The sequence below is a fragment of the Sardina pilchardus genome, chromosome 17, assembly GCF_963854185.1.
Source record: "Sardina pilchardus chromosome 17, fSarPil1.1, whole genome shotgun sequence".
NCBI classification, from domain to species: Eukaryota; Metazoa; Chordata; class Actinopteri; order Clupeiformes; family Clupeidae; genus Sardina; species Sardina pilchardus.
Window position 1 is genome coordinate 9771726 of NC_085010.1, and position 12563 is coordinate 9784288.

Consider the following 12563-nt stretch of genomic DNA (forward strand, 5'->3'; position numbering starts at 1 on the left):
TTGCTAGGTTGTTGCTAGAGTAGTTAAGATGGTTGCTAGGACGTTGCTAGGGTCATTGAGACGATTGCTAGGGCGTTGCTATGCTACGTATGGTGGTTGCTGTGCAAAATAATGCGGTTGCTATGCTGGTTCCTGCTATGGTGGTAATCATGTTGGCTGCTATGCTGGTTGCTACGTAGACGTTGTAAAGGTGGTTGCTAGGTTGTTGCTAGGGTAATAGGGATGGTTGCCAGGGGGCGTCACTATAACACTATGCTTTGCCATGCTGTGGGCTTGCTGTATAAGGGGGTAAAAACAAAATAGTTTGTCACATTTGAGGCCTAGCTGCTTCTGTGTTTCCAGGAGGCGGAGCTAAAGATGGAAAAAATGGATTTGAAGGGGGTACTAGATTCTGTGAATATGTGAGGGTTGATTCCATTCCACACACATATTTTGTTATCCAAGGATGTTACATGCCAAATTTAATCAGTCTACAACACTATACTTAGAAATGCCAACCCAATGTGTACATGTCCATGAGTTGCAAATGATGCCAAAATTATGTAAAAAACTTAAAAACAACACAAGTCGGTAACAAGTATTTTTATTTCTGTAGACATCACAAAATATGGCAATACAAAATTGAAGGAATTCAAGGAATTGTCAGATACAAAGATATCATTGTAAAATACATAGAGAACTGGCATTCAGCTTCTCAACTTGCCTCTGCAGAGGTGTACAGGATAAAGAAAGAAGGATTTAGAAATACATGTAATTTAACGATAGGGAAGGGGGTCATTCTGTTTCAAGTCAGATCAAATCCAGGAAAACAGTTGCTGCACCCTCTCAGATTTTGCTCTTGACTACCTTTAAGTCCCAAAACCAAGACCTGTAAAATATTTTTGCTCAATTTTATAATTCCATACACCTTTTCACCCTTGATTTTGTATCATTTTCACTCTCAGAAATTCCTTATCTTGGAGGCCATCTTTAGGCATTGATATATTTAAAAAATATTGTTCCTAGCTTGTCCAAACTTGGTGGAAGATGGAAGGCAGACATGTTCTCAGTATGACTAGACCATTGTTTGTAGTGCATACCCATTCAATTTATATGAGGCCCTAGATAAGGAACAAGGTGCAAAACTGGTGATACTATGGGCCTTGTAAACTTTTTTGTGTCAACATTATGGACAGCTAAAATATTGGCACAACATTAATAACCCATAGTATGTAAATGTGTACAAAAAGAAGTTCATGTCACTGGTTTTCGCACTTAACCCCAAATCAAAACAAAAACAAAACAAGAACAAAACCTGAGACAGTGCAGCAACAATCTTTTCAGGTGGTAAACAGAGCAGTGTGTGTAAGTGCAGTATGGCAAGTCTATGTAATGTAGTTTAAAGAGTTATGTGTGATCGGGATGCAGATGGCTTCAGGAAAGAAACTCCTTCTCAGTCTGTTCTAGCCATGTGGGAACAGAGACGTCTGCTTGACCTCAGTGGTTTAAACAGTCCATGGTCAGGGTGTGAAATGTCTTTTGAAATATTTTGGGCCCTTGTACTCTTCTGGTATAGATGTCCTGAAGGGTAGGGAGAGGTGCTCTGATGGTACCTTTTGGCAGTAAATGTCAAGTGTCAAGTGTCTGTAAAAGAGAAAGAAAGCATATATTACAATTGACCCTGTCCATGAATATAATCAATGCAAACTACTCAGTTTTGTGTCACAAATAAATGCAAACCCACACTAGAAGCCTACAAGTCAGGTGCAATAGTTAAGCAGGGTTCAGACCAAAGATTCGCGACGAGCCGAGCCGTGAAGTTCTAAAACCTTGCAACTGCGACTAAACATGTTGAATGCTTTGAGACGGCTTGCAACAGCTTGCAACTCCATGCAACCTCTAATTCATACCGCTGCAACTCTTCTTTGGTGTGAATTGGGCTTTAGAAGTAATGCAGATGTGTACAACATATACACCACCATTCACCAGTCCGGTGTTTTTTTTTAATATAAAGAGGTAGTCTGGTTTTTACCATACTAAGCTCTATCTTTTAAGATTGAACATTAGTCTGGGGAGGCTGCGCTTTCTTTCTACTGCACAAGAGGCGTGATCAATGGGCATTGTTCAAATGACTCACACAATTGCCACAAGCGGGCTAGTTGGTGAATTAAACTGTTCCAGAGTAAGTTTTTGTTCTGTTTTCAAAGAAACTTGCTTTTAAAATCTTCTAATAAAGAGGACTATTTTAAGTAACTGTAATAATCATGATTACTTCCTGGAGTAATGCATTAAATAACACATATATGACAAACAAATTAGAGCATGCTCAATAACATACCCTACAGCCTTCACTATGCAACAAAAAAATTACATTCAAAACACACAAACACTTACACCAGGCTGAGGGCAGTAGCCACGGCTACCAGACATCATCAAGTAGCAGGTAGTGCAATCAGTACAGACCGACTTCACCCTGGACAGTTGATGGAGCCCACTACATAAACACATGAAAGGAGGGGATAAACTAAACAGCTACAGACACAAATACATGCACACATAATATAATGCTATAAGCGCTTCTACGTGTATGAGTCTATGTATGTGTGTCTCTACCAGTGGGGTATACTACGAATCTCGCTGAACATAACCTGGATCGACAAATACAAAAGTCGCAATCAGAGATGAGTGATATCACAAAGCTCACTGACGGGTTGAATTTGTCAAACCAGGTTGTCCGCACCAGTTGTCCATTGTCCGGGGCATTTAGCGACAGTTCAATCACCTTTACGACATGGAGAATCCGCGAGCGAGAGCTGTATATTTTGCCCATTTCGAACAAGTCGTGATAATGAACTCCTATGAGGAGTAAAACAGTCAGATCACAGTGCGGGGAAATACCACTGTGATAAATAATGGGGACAATGTGCAATAAGGAGATCAGGTGCAATGCTATTTGTTGGATGTCTTGTATGTGTTACTCTTTGTCATGTCTGTTTTAAATACTTGTCATGTCTGTTCTTTTTTAAAAAATACTTGACTTGTAGGGCCTGCACAAGAATTCCAATGTGTTATGCACAAATGGCCAATAAAGTACTTTGACTTTGAAATAAGAATGGGGAACAGTGCTGTCAAAAAATAGCCCATGCGGTGAATGTGTGCTAAGTGTAAATATTTAGCATAATTGTATAAAAACTATGACCAGGTTTAGTTGTGAGCATAAGATACCATGGTGATATCGCGACGCTAAAACAGAGCCACTTTCGTGTCACAGCATATCCTGGCTTTGAGCGCAACATACCTCGTTAACCTCGCTAATAAGTGAGTGAACTTGGAACTTCTTCCGTATGAATCAGGGCAGCAGTCCTCACAGCACACTGCCTGCAAACAGAGGGAAACAAAACACACAGAACATGAAAAGACCATCACTGAAGCACTACTACAGCAACGATCACACAACAACAACGATCACACAACAACGATCACACATCAACAACAATCACACAACGACAACAATCACACAACAACAACAACAACGATCACACAACAACAATCACACAACAACGATCATACAACAACAACAATCACACAACAACAACAACAACAACAACAACAAGGATCACACAACAACAAGGATCACACAACAACAACAACAACAATCACACAACAACAACAACAACAACAAGGATCACACAACAACAACAACAACAATCACACAACAACAACAACAACAACAAGGATCACACAACAACAAGGATCACACAACAAAAACAATCACAACAACAATCACACAACAACAAGGATCACACAACAACAACAATCACACAACAACAACAACAACGATCACACAACAACAACGATGACAAACAACTATCTCACAACCAAACAACTATCACACAACAACAACAAAAACAACAACGATCACACAACAACAATCACACAACAATGATCATACAACAACAACAATGATCATACAACAACAACAATCACACAACAACAACAACAAGGATCACACAACAACAACAATGATGACAACTATCACACAACCAAACAACTATCACACAACAACAACAACAACAACAATCACACAACAACACGATCGCACATCAACAACAATGATCACACAACAACAACAACGATCACACAACAACAATCACACAACAACAACGATCACACAACAACAACGATCACACATCAACATCAATCACACAACAATCACACAACAACAACAATCACACAACAACAACAATCACACAACAACAACAATCACACAACAACAACAACAATCACACAACAACAACAACAATCACACAATCACACAACAACACAATCACACAACAACGATAACAAAACAACAATGATCACACAACAACGATCACACAACAACAACGATAACAAAACAACAATGATCACACAACAACGATCACACAACAACAATCACACAACAACAATCACACAACAACAATCACACAACAACAATCACACAACAACAACGATCATATAACAACAACAATCACACAACAAGAACGATCACACAACACAACAACAACAACGATCACACAACAACAACAATCACAACGATCACACAACAACAACAACAACAACAATCACACAACAACAACAATCACAACGATCACACAACAACAACAACAACGATCACACAAAAACGATCACACAACAACAGTGATCATTCACACAAAGTGAACAACCGCTTTTGATATAGATTATCAATGAAGTTTTACTTTTTTGAATGGGGATCATGACTATTTCTGTAACATAGCGGGAGTAGGTGTGGTAGACCAACAACAACAACGATCACACAACAACGACGATCACACAACAACGATTACACAACAACGTCAACAATCACACAACAACAACAATGACGATCACACAACAACAACGACCACACAAAAAGGATCACACAACAACAACAACGATCACACAACAACAACGATCATACATAACATAGCGGGAGTAGGTGTGGCAGACCAACTGAATACCCTGTGACTCAGGAATATATTGGTGTCCAAATTACTATTTTCTTTACTCTTGACAGCTGGCAACAGTGAATGCATATCAGCCTATCAGCTTAAAGGAATAGTTCGGAATTTTGGACATAGGACCTCATTTCCAACTTTACCGAGGTGATATAGGTCGGTGGAGACCGTTTTTATCGCGTTTAACCCCTTCCTTCAGTTGCAGCGTTCCCCTTTGCTAACGCTGGTTCTGAGCTAACACATTTCAACGGTAACATCAGTCTGACATCAACAACAGTCTTACTCACTCAACAGCACACCCGAGACAAGTCAATTAAAACGTCCGACTATCGATATACATGTCCGTGTTGATAGAATAATTTTAGAAATAAAACTAACCTTGCAACTCAATGATTTATTACATTTTGATGGACTAGTTTCTCAATATCAATCCGCCACTGCAATACAGGGAACAAAGTAGGCTATTGCAATGCGATGCAAGGTTAGTTTTATTTCTAACATTGTTCTATCAACACAGGCATGTGCATCGATAGTCTGACGTTATAATTTATTTGTTTCGGGTGTTCTGTGGAGTGTTTTCAGTGGCAGGCTGGAGGTTACCATTGACTTGCGTTATCTCGGCACCAGGTTAGCACGAGATGAACGTTGCAACTCAAGAAAGGGCAGAAATTCACTGAAAATGGTCTTCACCGACCTATGTCACCCCGACTAAGTTGGAAATGAGGTCCTATGTCCAAAATTCCGAACTATTCCTTTAACGTTAGTTTGCACAAAGATTGTAAGGAAACCACAGGCACATGGCAAGTAAAAATATAAAAATATGACAGTAAAAGTAGTGTAAAAGTGATGTAAAATACCTGCCAATTGCCCTTTGTAGGATGCGCTCCATAACACAGCTGTTAATTGAAGCAAGGACTGAGGTGTCGAGGCCAGCATGCTTCAACCTCTTCAGGAAGTAGACAAATGAGTAGCCAAACAAGGACAAACAAGGCCTTGTTTACATGCTGGCGGTCTTGTAGTTTGACACCACTCTCCTTTCTGTGAGTGTTCTGTTGGCGTCACGAAATGCAACCCATACTTCAGGATATCAGGAGCAAGGATCTGTGAAAACATGATGAAATTAAAACAAAAAAGACAAAGATATGTCTATAAAACATTGCAGGACCATCATCCCTAAACAACACATCAGGACACCTGTCTTTCCTTTTTCAGTATCACTACTGCAATTCATAGACATAGTCTAGGTGAGACAAGAGTAAAACTGTTGTGGGTATTCATTCAAATACTAGAATAGGCTACTCAACTCCACAACTTCAAGTTTGCAAACACTGTTTTGGAGAAGTATCTGTAGTTCTTATGCAGGAAAATACAATAGGCTACTTTTGGACATCAAAACTGCATTTTACTACAGCCTACACTGCAGAAATGCTATATTTTGGAGATGGGAATGTTGTTGTAGGCCTACTGCTTTGTTTTTCAGTAAAACGTTAGCCTATTCATGGGTTTCATCAGGTCCCTTTCCACAGGTGTATTAATCAAGCACCATGAAGTCTGCATTGATAATCAAGGTGCTTGATTTTATACACCTGTGGAAAGGGACCTGATGAAACCCATGAATAACAGCATTTTTGATCACATGAATTACCCAGACTAAAGAAACAAATAGCTTATTATGTGAAACAGCCAGCTTAATGTAATGTCAAACACCATGTCAACTAATGGAATGGCATGATTGTATCGCCATCGCACTCATTTCGATCATTTATCCATAACGTGTCGTGAACAATGATTTCTTTGGCTATCACGTATTTGCCCACAAGAAATTGCACTACATTCGCGTGATTCTAGTCGTTTTACAGCATGAACAATGAGCTTTGGTCGGTCTGGACAAGTATGCCTATATTTTGTTCGAAACAACAACAACAACAACATTATTATTTACTAAATGTACATCGTTTAACAACTTACCCCACATGGTTCGTTCTCGCTTCCGCTTACTGGTTGCGTGCGTCACATGACAGCAATCAGCTGGAGCGAATTGATGACGAATTTGGCCACTTTTCGCACAGACATGTGCAATCGATCAACATGTCATTGTTGGCAGATCAAGATTCGGACAGGCGTAAACCGTCCCAGCATTTTTGTGCTGGGCGTAAATAGACACGCCGTTTCCCTACACATTGAAAGTAAATGGACGCTTAAGAGCGTGACATTATACGCCAAAAGCACTAAATGCGTCAAATAACACGCCAAATTACTTAAGAAACCGGCGTGACATTTTACGCCTTTTGGTGAGATCAGGCTGGTGTGTGTTGTGGTATGTTCTGATCTCTCCCCACCACACACATACACACACACAGTGACACACTCTTCATCAAACTGAGATGGAGGCGAATGTTGGGTGTGGCTTGTTTCCATGGCTACCTGGTTCACCTCAAAAAAAACAACAGTCAACACTGTGTCGCACAACGAGGATGTTTGTCTTAGGCCATGGGGGAGTGTATTTGCATGAGTGGGTGGTGGTAAATGGTGTGTGTGTGTGTGTAATACTTTAGTATTAAAGTGGGTATGATAAATCTTATGAAGTTTATGAAGTGTTTTAGTGGAGTACAATAAATCTTACGGAGTGTGTGTGCACTCATGTGCATCTGTCTAATTGACTTGCTTTGTAAACAGGAAGTTATACGGCTACATACCTGTGAAAAAGACGGAGGGAGAATCTGTCGGGGCGAACAGCCCCTCTGTCCTCTTGTCAAACCGCAGCCACAAGCCCACGGCTAGCACTGCTGTACCTGCCAGCTGGAGAGAGGGAGAGAGGGATTTGTTTGAGTATCACTTCACCAGACGTAAAAAAAGAGCAGACAAAGGCTTTAGAGAAAGATAAGAGAGACATTTAGCATCGACACACAACGCAGCAGTCGCCCTACATTCCCTGGTTAGGCACGTAGTCAAGGTGATCTCACACTACAGAGAATGAAGCTCAACCAGCTTCTCTTCAGAGAACCAACAGCATTGCAACCAATTAGAGACACTAAACCAACCCGCCGGACCTGAACTCCTAAAGCCTTTAGTCACCTTTGCTTATTTAAAAGTTAACGCCCAGATGAAGCACCTAAAGAAGCTAACAAACTGTTGTGGTCATTCTGGTCAAGCATTTCGCTTTCATAGATACAAGCTGATAAACAGACAGACTAAGACAGACACAGACATTTCCATGAGGTCATAGTAACGTGTGACACTGCTGACCTCAGCAGTGGTTTCAAAACGGGAAATGAGGTCATCACTAGACAGGCTTGGTTAAAGAACATGACTGAACTCGCAATCTAGTCTTAGCAACCCAGGCCTCGAAAAAAAAGGAACAAAATACACTTGTGGGAAACACATTTGATGTTCGGGTCATGACCACGATCAAGGCTTGAAGTGAATTTGAATAAAGGCATCAGCTCAACGCATAAATAAACTAGAAAAGCACTCAGAGAGAGAGACCTCCACCAAGCAAAATAGTTTCTTCAATCGAGTCATTTCAGACCTTTCCTGAAAATTTAATCGAAACCCATCCATAACTTTTTGAGCCATCTTGCTAACAAACAGACAACAAACAAACAAACCCTGAAACATAACCTCATTGGCAGAGGTCATTGAAAAAAAGTCAAAGTGACCTACAGATTCCTACCGAGGCAGTGTATTCCGCAAATCGGGTTTCCCTGACCAGTCAATCAACGGGAACTCTTTTCTTAACAAGGAATGAGACAGACAGAAGGCTCTAAACGATCCTGTAAAACCAAAAGGAAGCACTGAGGCACTATAAATGGCAACAAATCCACAAAAGGCTTTGTAATCTCCTATATTGGTGGAATCACTGAGCATGCATGGCTATAATTGGTGAACTGCACTGAACAAACGCACACTGTTGAGTAAGCTTTTAGTTTGCCTGTTGAATTAAGCTATTTTAGCGGTTGCAAATACATCTCGTGCTGCAAAAGTCATTCAGTGTGATCTGAGAGAGGGTGAACGGGAGGTCAGCAAGACTACCGTGTCACTATGGGAGGGGCCTGGATTTTCAAGGAGGATTGGAGGAGTAAAGTATTCTCTCTTTTCAAACTGATGAATATGATCGAGGCTGACGCATTGAGGAAATAATTGAGGGCGAGGGCACACACATACCACACATGCACACACATACCACACACACACACTACACACCACACACGTATATAAAAGAGAGGCAACAGGAAGTGCTCAGCTACCCTGCTGAAGGCAGTTTGTTGCCAAGTTGGTGAACCTCAACCACTGAAAATAACTTAAAATGAAACTGCATTGGGCGTCGAGTCTGTTTTGCTATTCTTCAGTGATGCATTGCTGAGCCCAACTAAGAAATCAGAACACAGAGAGTGAGCTGCCAACCTAGTGATTGTCTGACAACAACTGTGAAGGATTTCAGAATGATTATGTGACTAATCAGCCAGTGATACTTCCCAAGAAGAGGCCAATCTAATTGCACAAGTAACTTATCGGTGTTCAGAGGTGTGAGCAACATCATATCTCGGTGACTAAAACTCATCAAATCAAATCGAAACTATTGCCTCTCACACCATTCTTCTACACTAAAAACATTGACTCATTCTAGTACCAATTTCAGCATATTAGCCAGTCAGTTCAATCAGTGAAGAGGGAGTAGGCAAACTTCTGATGGGCTTGTTGTAGAGTCAGCATATCACATATCAGTGCATCAAATCAACATTCTTCTGAGTTCCGCCGGGCTCCAGGCTGGCTGTAGAGCAGGTAAACAAGACAACAAGCTCCTCTTGTGAGGCATGTTCTTTGGATAAACACTGCACCATGAAAACACAGGAAGTGACCCATTTTCGGGACCAGAAAAAGTCGGTGTCCAACCTCCTCTTCCTCCTCATCCTCGGTCTACCACACTGTTAATAGGTGATAAATAAAATGAATGTAATCCGGTTGTTTAGTCCGACGTCCTGGGCCCAACAGCTTTAAAAGAAAATGACCAGCCCATTTCTGCATCATGACCATAGACTGTATAAAATAGCTCGTAACTTGATAACTGGATTCACAGCACACTTTTAACAGTGCCTGTCTATTTCTGCTTTATCTGTAAAGCGGACCAACATCACTTCATCACTTCTCTGAATCTGGGCAGGCCAAAACTTTATTGGTCCGCAACCGAACTGTTTTGAAGTCGTGCTTTCGAAAAGTTGTTATATTATTGTGGAGTGTTGTACTTGAGTGCAGAGATGAGCTGGAGTCAAATTCCTTGATTGTTACACAAACCTGGCCAATAAAGCTGATTCTGATTCAAAGATCTGTGCACCTAACATATTCGGTTCTTGAAAAGATTACAAACAGAAGAGAATTCCCTGTCTTCCCCCTGGTTGTTATGCTTGGCACCCTGTGATTAATTGGAACAGGAGAGTCATTGGTTTCAAGCAACACAGACTTGTTTGGCCAAGAGTTTTCATAAGAATAACACAACACTCCCAGATGCAGACTACAAGGTGTGCCGTCTTCACACAGTCAGTCACATTCAACCCTGACGAAAACTAAGTCACAAAAAATAACGAATGATAAAATAGCCTCAGTAACTTAGCAGAAAGACACAGAGAGAAGCGTTGAAGGTGTGTCAATCTTTATGGACACACCGGTGTGAATGCAGTTCAGCATTCCAAAAATTCCTACAAGATTACTGGCCCGCTCGCAACATTCCAGACTTTCGCATCCCCCCCCCTCCCAAATGGTCCAGATGCCGTCCTGCCCACTCGGCCTTAGTCATGCCTGAGTCACGTCTTCCATGCTGCCTGGCAGTGGGAGGGGGGTGAAACTGGTCTCTTTACACACACACACACACACACACACACACACACGCACACACACACACGCACACATAAGCCTACGCAACACCGGTCACACCTGACTGGGCACTAATTATTGGGTAGGAGTTTGGAGTTTGCAGTGTGTGTGTGTGTGTGTGTGTGTACACCGGCTCAGAGGTGGCTCATACTTGGCTCCAATCTGGATGGATAATTCCATGCATGGCGGAGGCCTCAATAGAGATCCATTAATAACTGTCAAGTGTGTGTGTGAGTGAGAGAGACTGAATATTTGAATCAGTACCATTTCATTTCAGTACAGTGGTCCACTGAGTCAGTAAGACTAAAAGTTGAAACCCAAAGTAGCATGTTTTGTCCAGCTCACTTAGTGACCTTGCCAACAAAACACAAACATGGCCGTGTGAGGCCATATCCTCTCCCTTGCGATTACAATTCTACATCCTGTGATTGACGTGACCTCCCACAATCCACCCTTCACTTCCTGCCTTCCATGACATGTGCTGTTCCTCCCTTCCGTGCATCATACTGTTGGTGACTACTGTGGGCGACTTCATATTTATATATATTTTTAATCTTTTTTTAATTCACTTGGAAGACATCCGGTGTGACAACAACGCATTAGACATTACTTGGGGTAACTTGCCAACACAACACACCTGTCTACACTACACAACACAACACAACACCCTGCCTGTTTGTCCTGCCTGCCAACACAACACAGAATGAAAGGTGGAATCATACATATACATATACATATACATATGGGTGGAACCATATGGTGTTTCCAAGGTCCGGCCCTTAGGTGTGTGAGTGCTCAATCCTCTCAGACTAAACTTGAGAACCAGTTTTAAACAGGGGAGGAGAGAGAGATAGGAGAGGTAGGGGAGAGAGGAGAGAGAAAAAAAAGGAAAGGAGAATGAGAGAAAAGGAGAAAGAAAGAAAGAAAGAAAGAAAGAAAGAAAGAGAGAGAGAGAGAGAGAGAGAGACAGACAGTGGTGGATTTGACAGTTTCACCAAAGACCTTTCAATATGCCACCTGAGCCACCTCTCTTGACTGAATGAAACTCGCGCCTCTCTCTCAACCACCCCTCCCCCTCCTCTAGTTTCCGCCTCTCCCCCCCCCCCCCCCCCCGCCCAACCCTCTCCGCCCCCCCCCCCCCCCACCTCCTTAAGTCCATAGGGTTTAATCAGCACTGATAGTCAGTGTGCCACCTGGCAATGTAACTAAAAATTAGCTGGATAAACAAGTGCCCGTGGCTGTTAGGTAGGGGAGTGAAAGAGTGTGTCACGTTAAACCACATGCATATCTACGAATCAACTCGGCCACAATGTCACTGCAGACACTTTCGGTTATACACTGTACATTGTGGTTTTCAGATTGTGTTCGGTGATAATGTTGAAAAAAAAAGTGTTTTTATCAGGTCTTCTAAATGAATAGAAAATGTAGTAGTTTTAGGTCACTATTGGTGGAGTTCATCTAGGACTTCTTGTTGCAACAATAGAAACACACACTTGTTGGTTAGCACACAGAAACCGGCAGACAAAGGAGGGAAGAGTGAGAGTATGACTCACTTTAAAGAAGTGTTGAATATATTTGTGACTCTCAAAAGCAGTTAAGGGAACTACCTTCAATCTATTCTGACTACAGGAAAAGAGCAATTTAGAGTTAGATGACTACTTGGATAAACCAGCCTAAAATATCTTTCAACACGCTACTACATCCTGGTGAAAATGCAGT

The 12563-nt window shown here is 41.6% G+C and overlaps 1 protein-coding gene and 1 long non-coding RNA gene across 4 annotated transcripts in view; both read right to left on the minus strand.

Annotated features, from left to right (window-relative positions):
- The window catches only part of cd9b (CD9 molecule b), a 35059-nt gene that overhangs the window by 15424 nt on the left and 7072 nt on the right, over positions 1-12563 (minus strand). For both annotated transcript variants that reach the window (XM_062517853.1, XM_062517854.1), the window contains exon 2: positions 7673-7775. In XM_062517853.1, coding sequence (XP_062373837.1) covers positions 7673-7775 — 103 coding nt within the window. The remainder of the gene's footprint in view (positions 1-7672; positions 7776-12563) is intronic.
- Positions 568-7666, minus strand: LOC134061987 (uncharacterized). Of its 2 annotated transcripts, XR_009935403.1 has the most exons (5): positions 6945-7666; positions 5834-6077; positions 3278-3357; positions 2374-2473; positions 568-1623 (listed from the first exon to the last, which is right to left on the minus strand). It is a non-coding gene; the product is annotated as an uncharacterized LOC134061987 (long non-coding RNA). The 2 variants fall into 2 exon arrangements; XR_009935402.1 differs by having other exon boundaries at positions 5834-7666.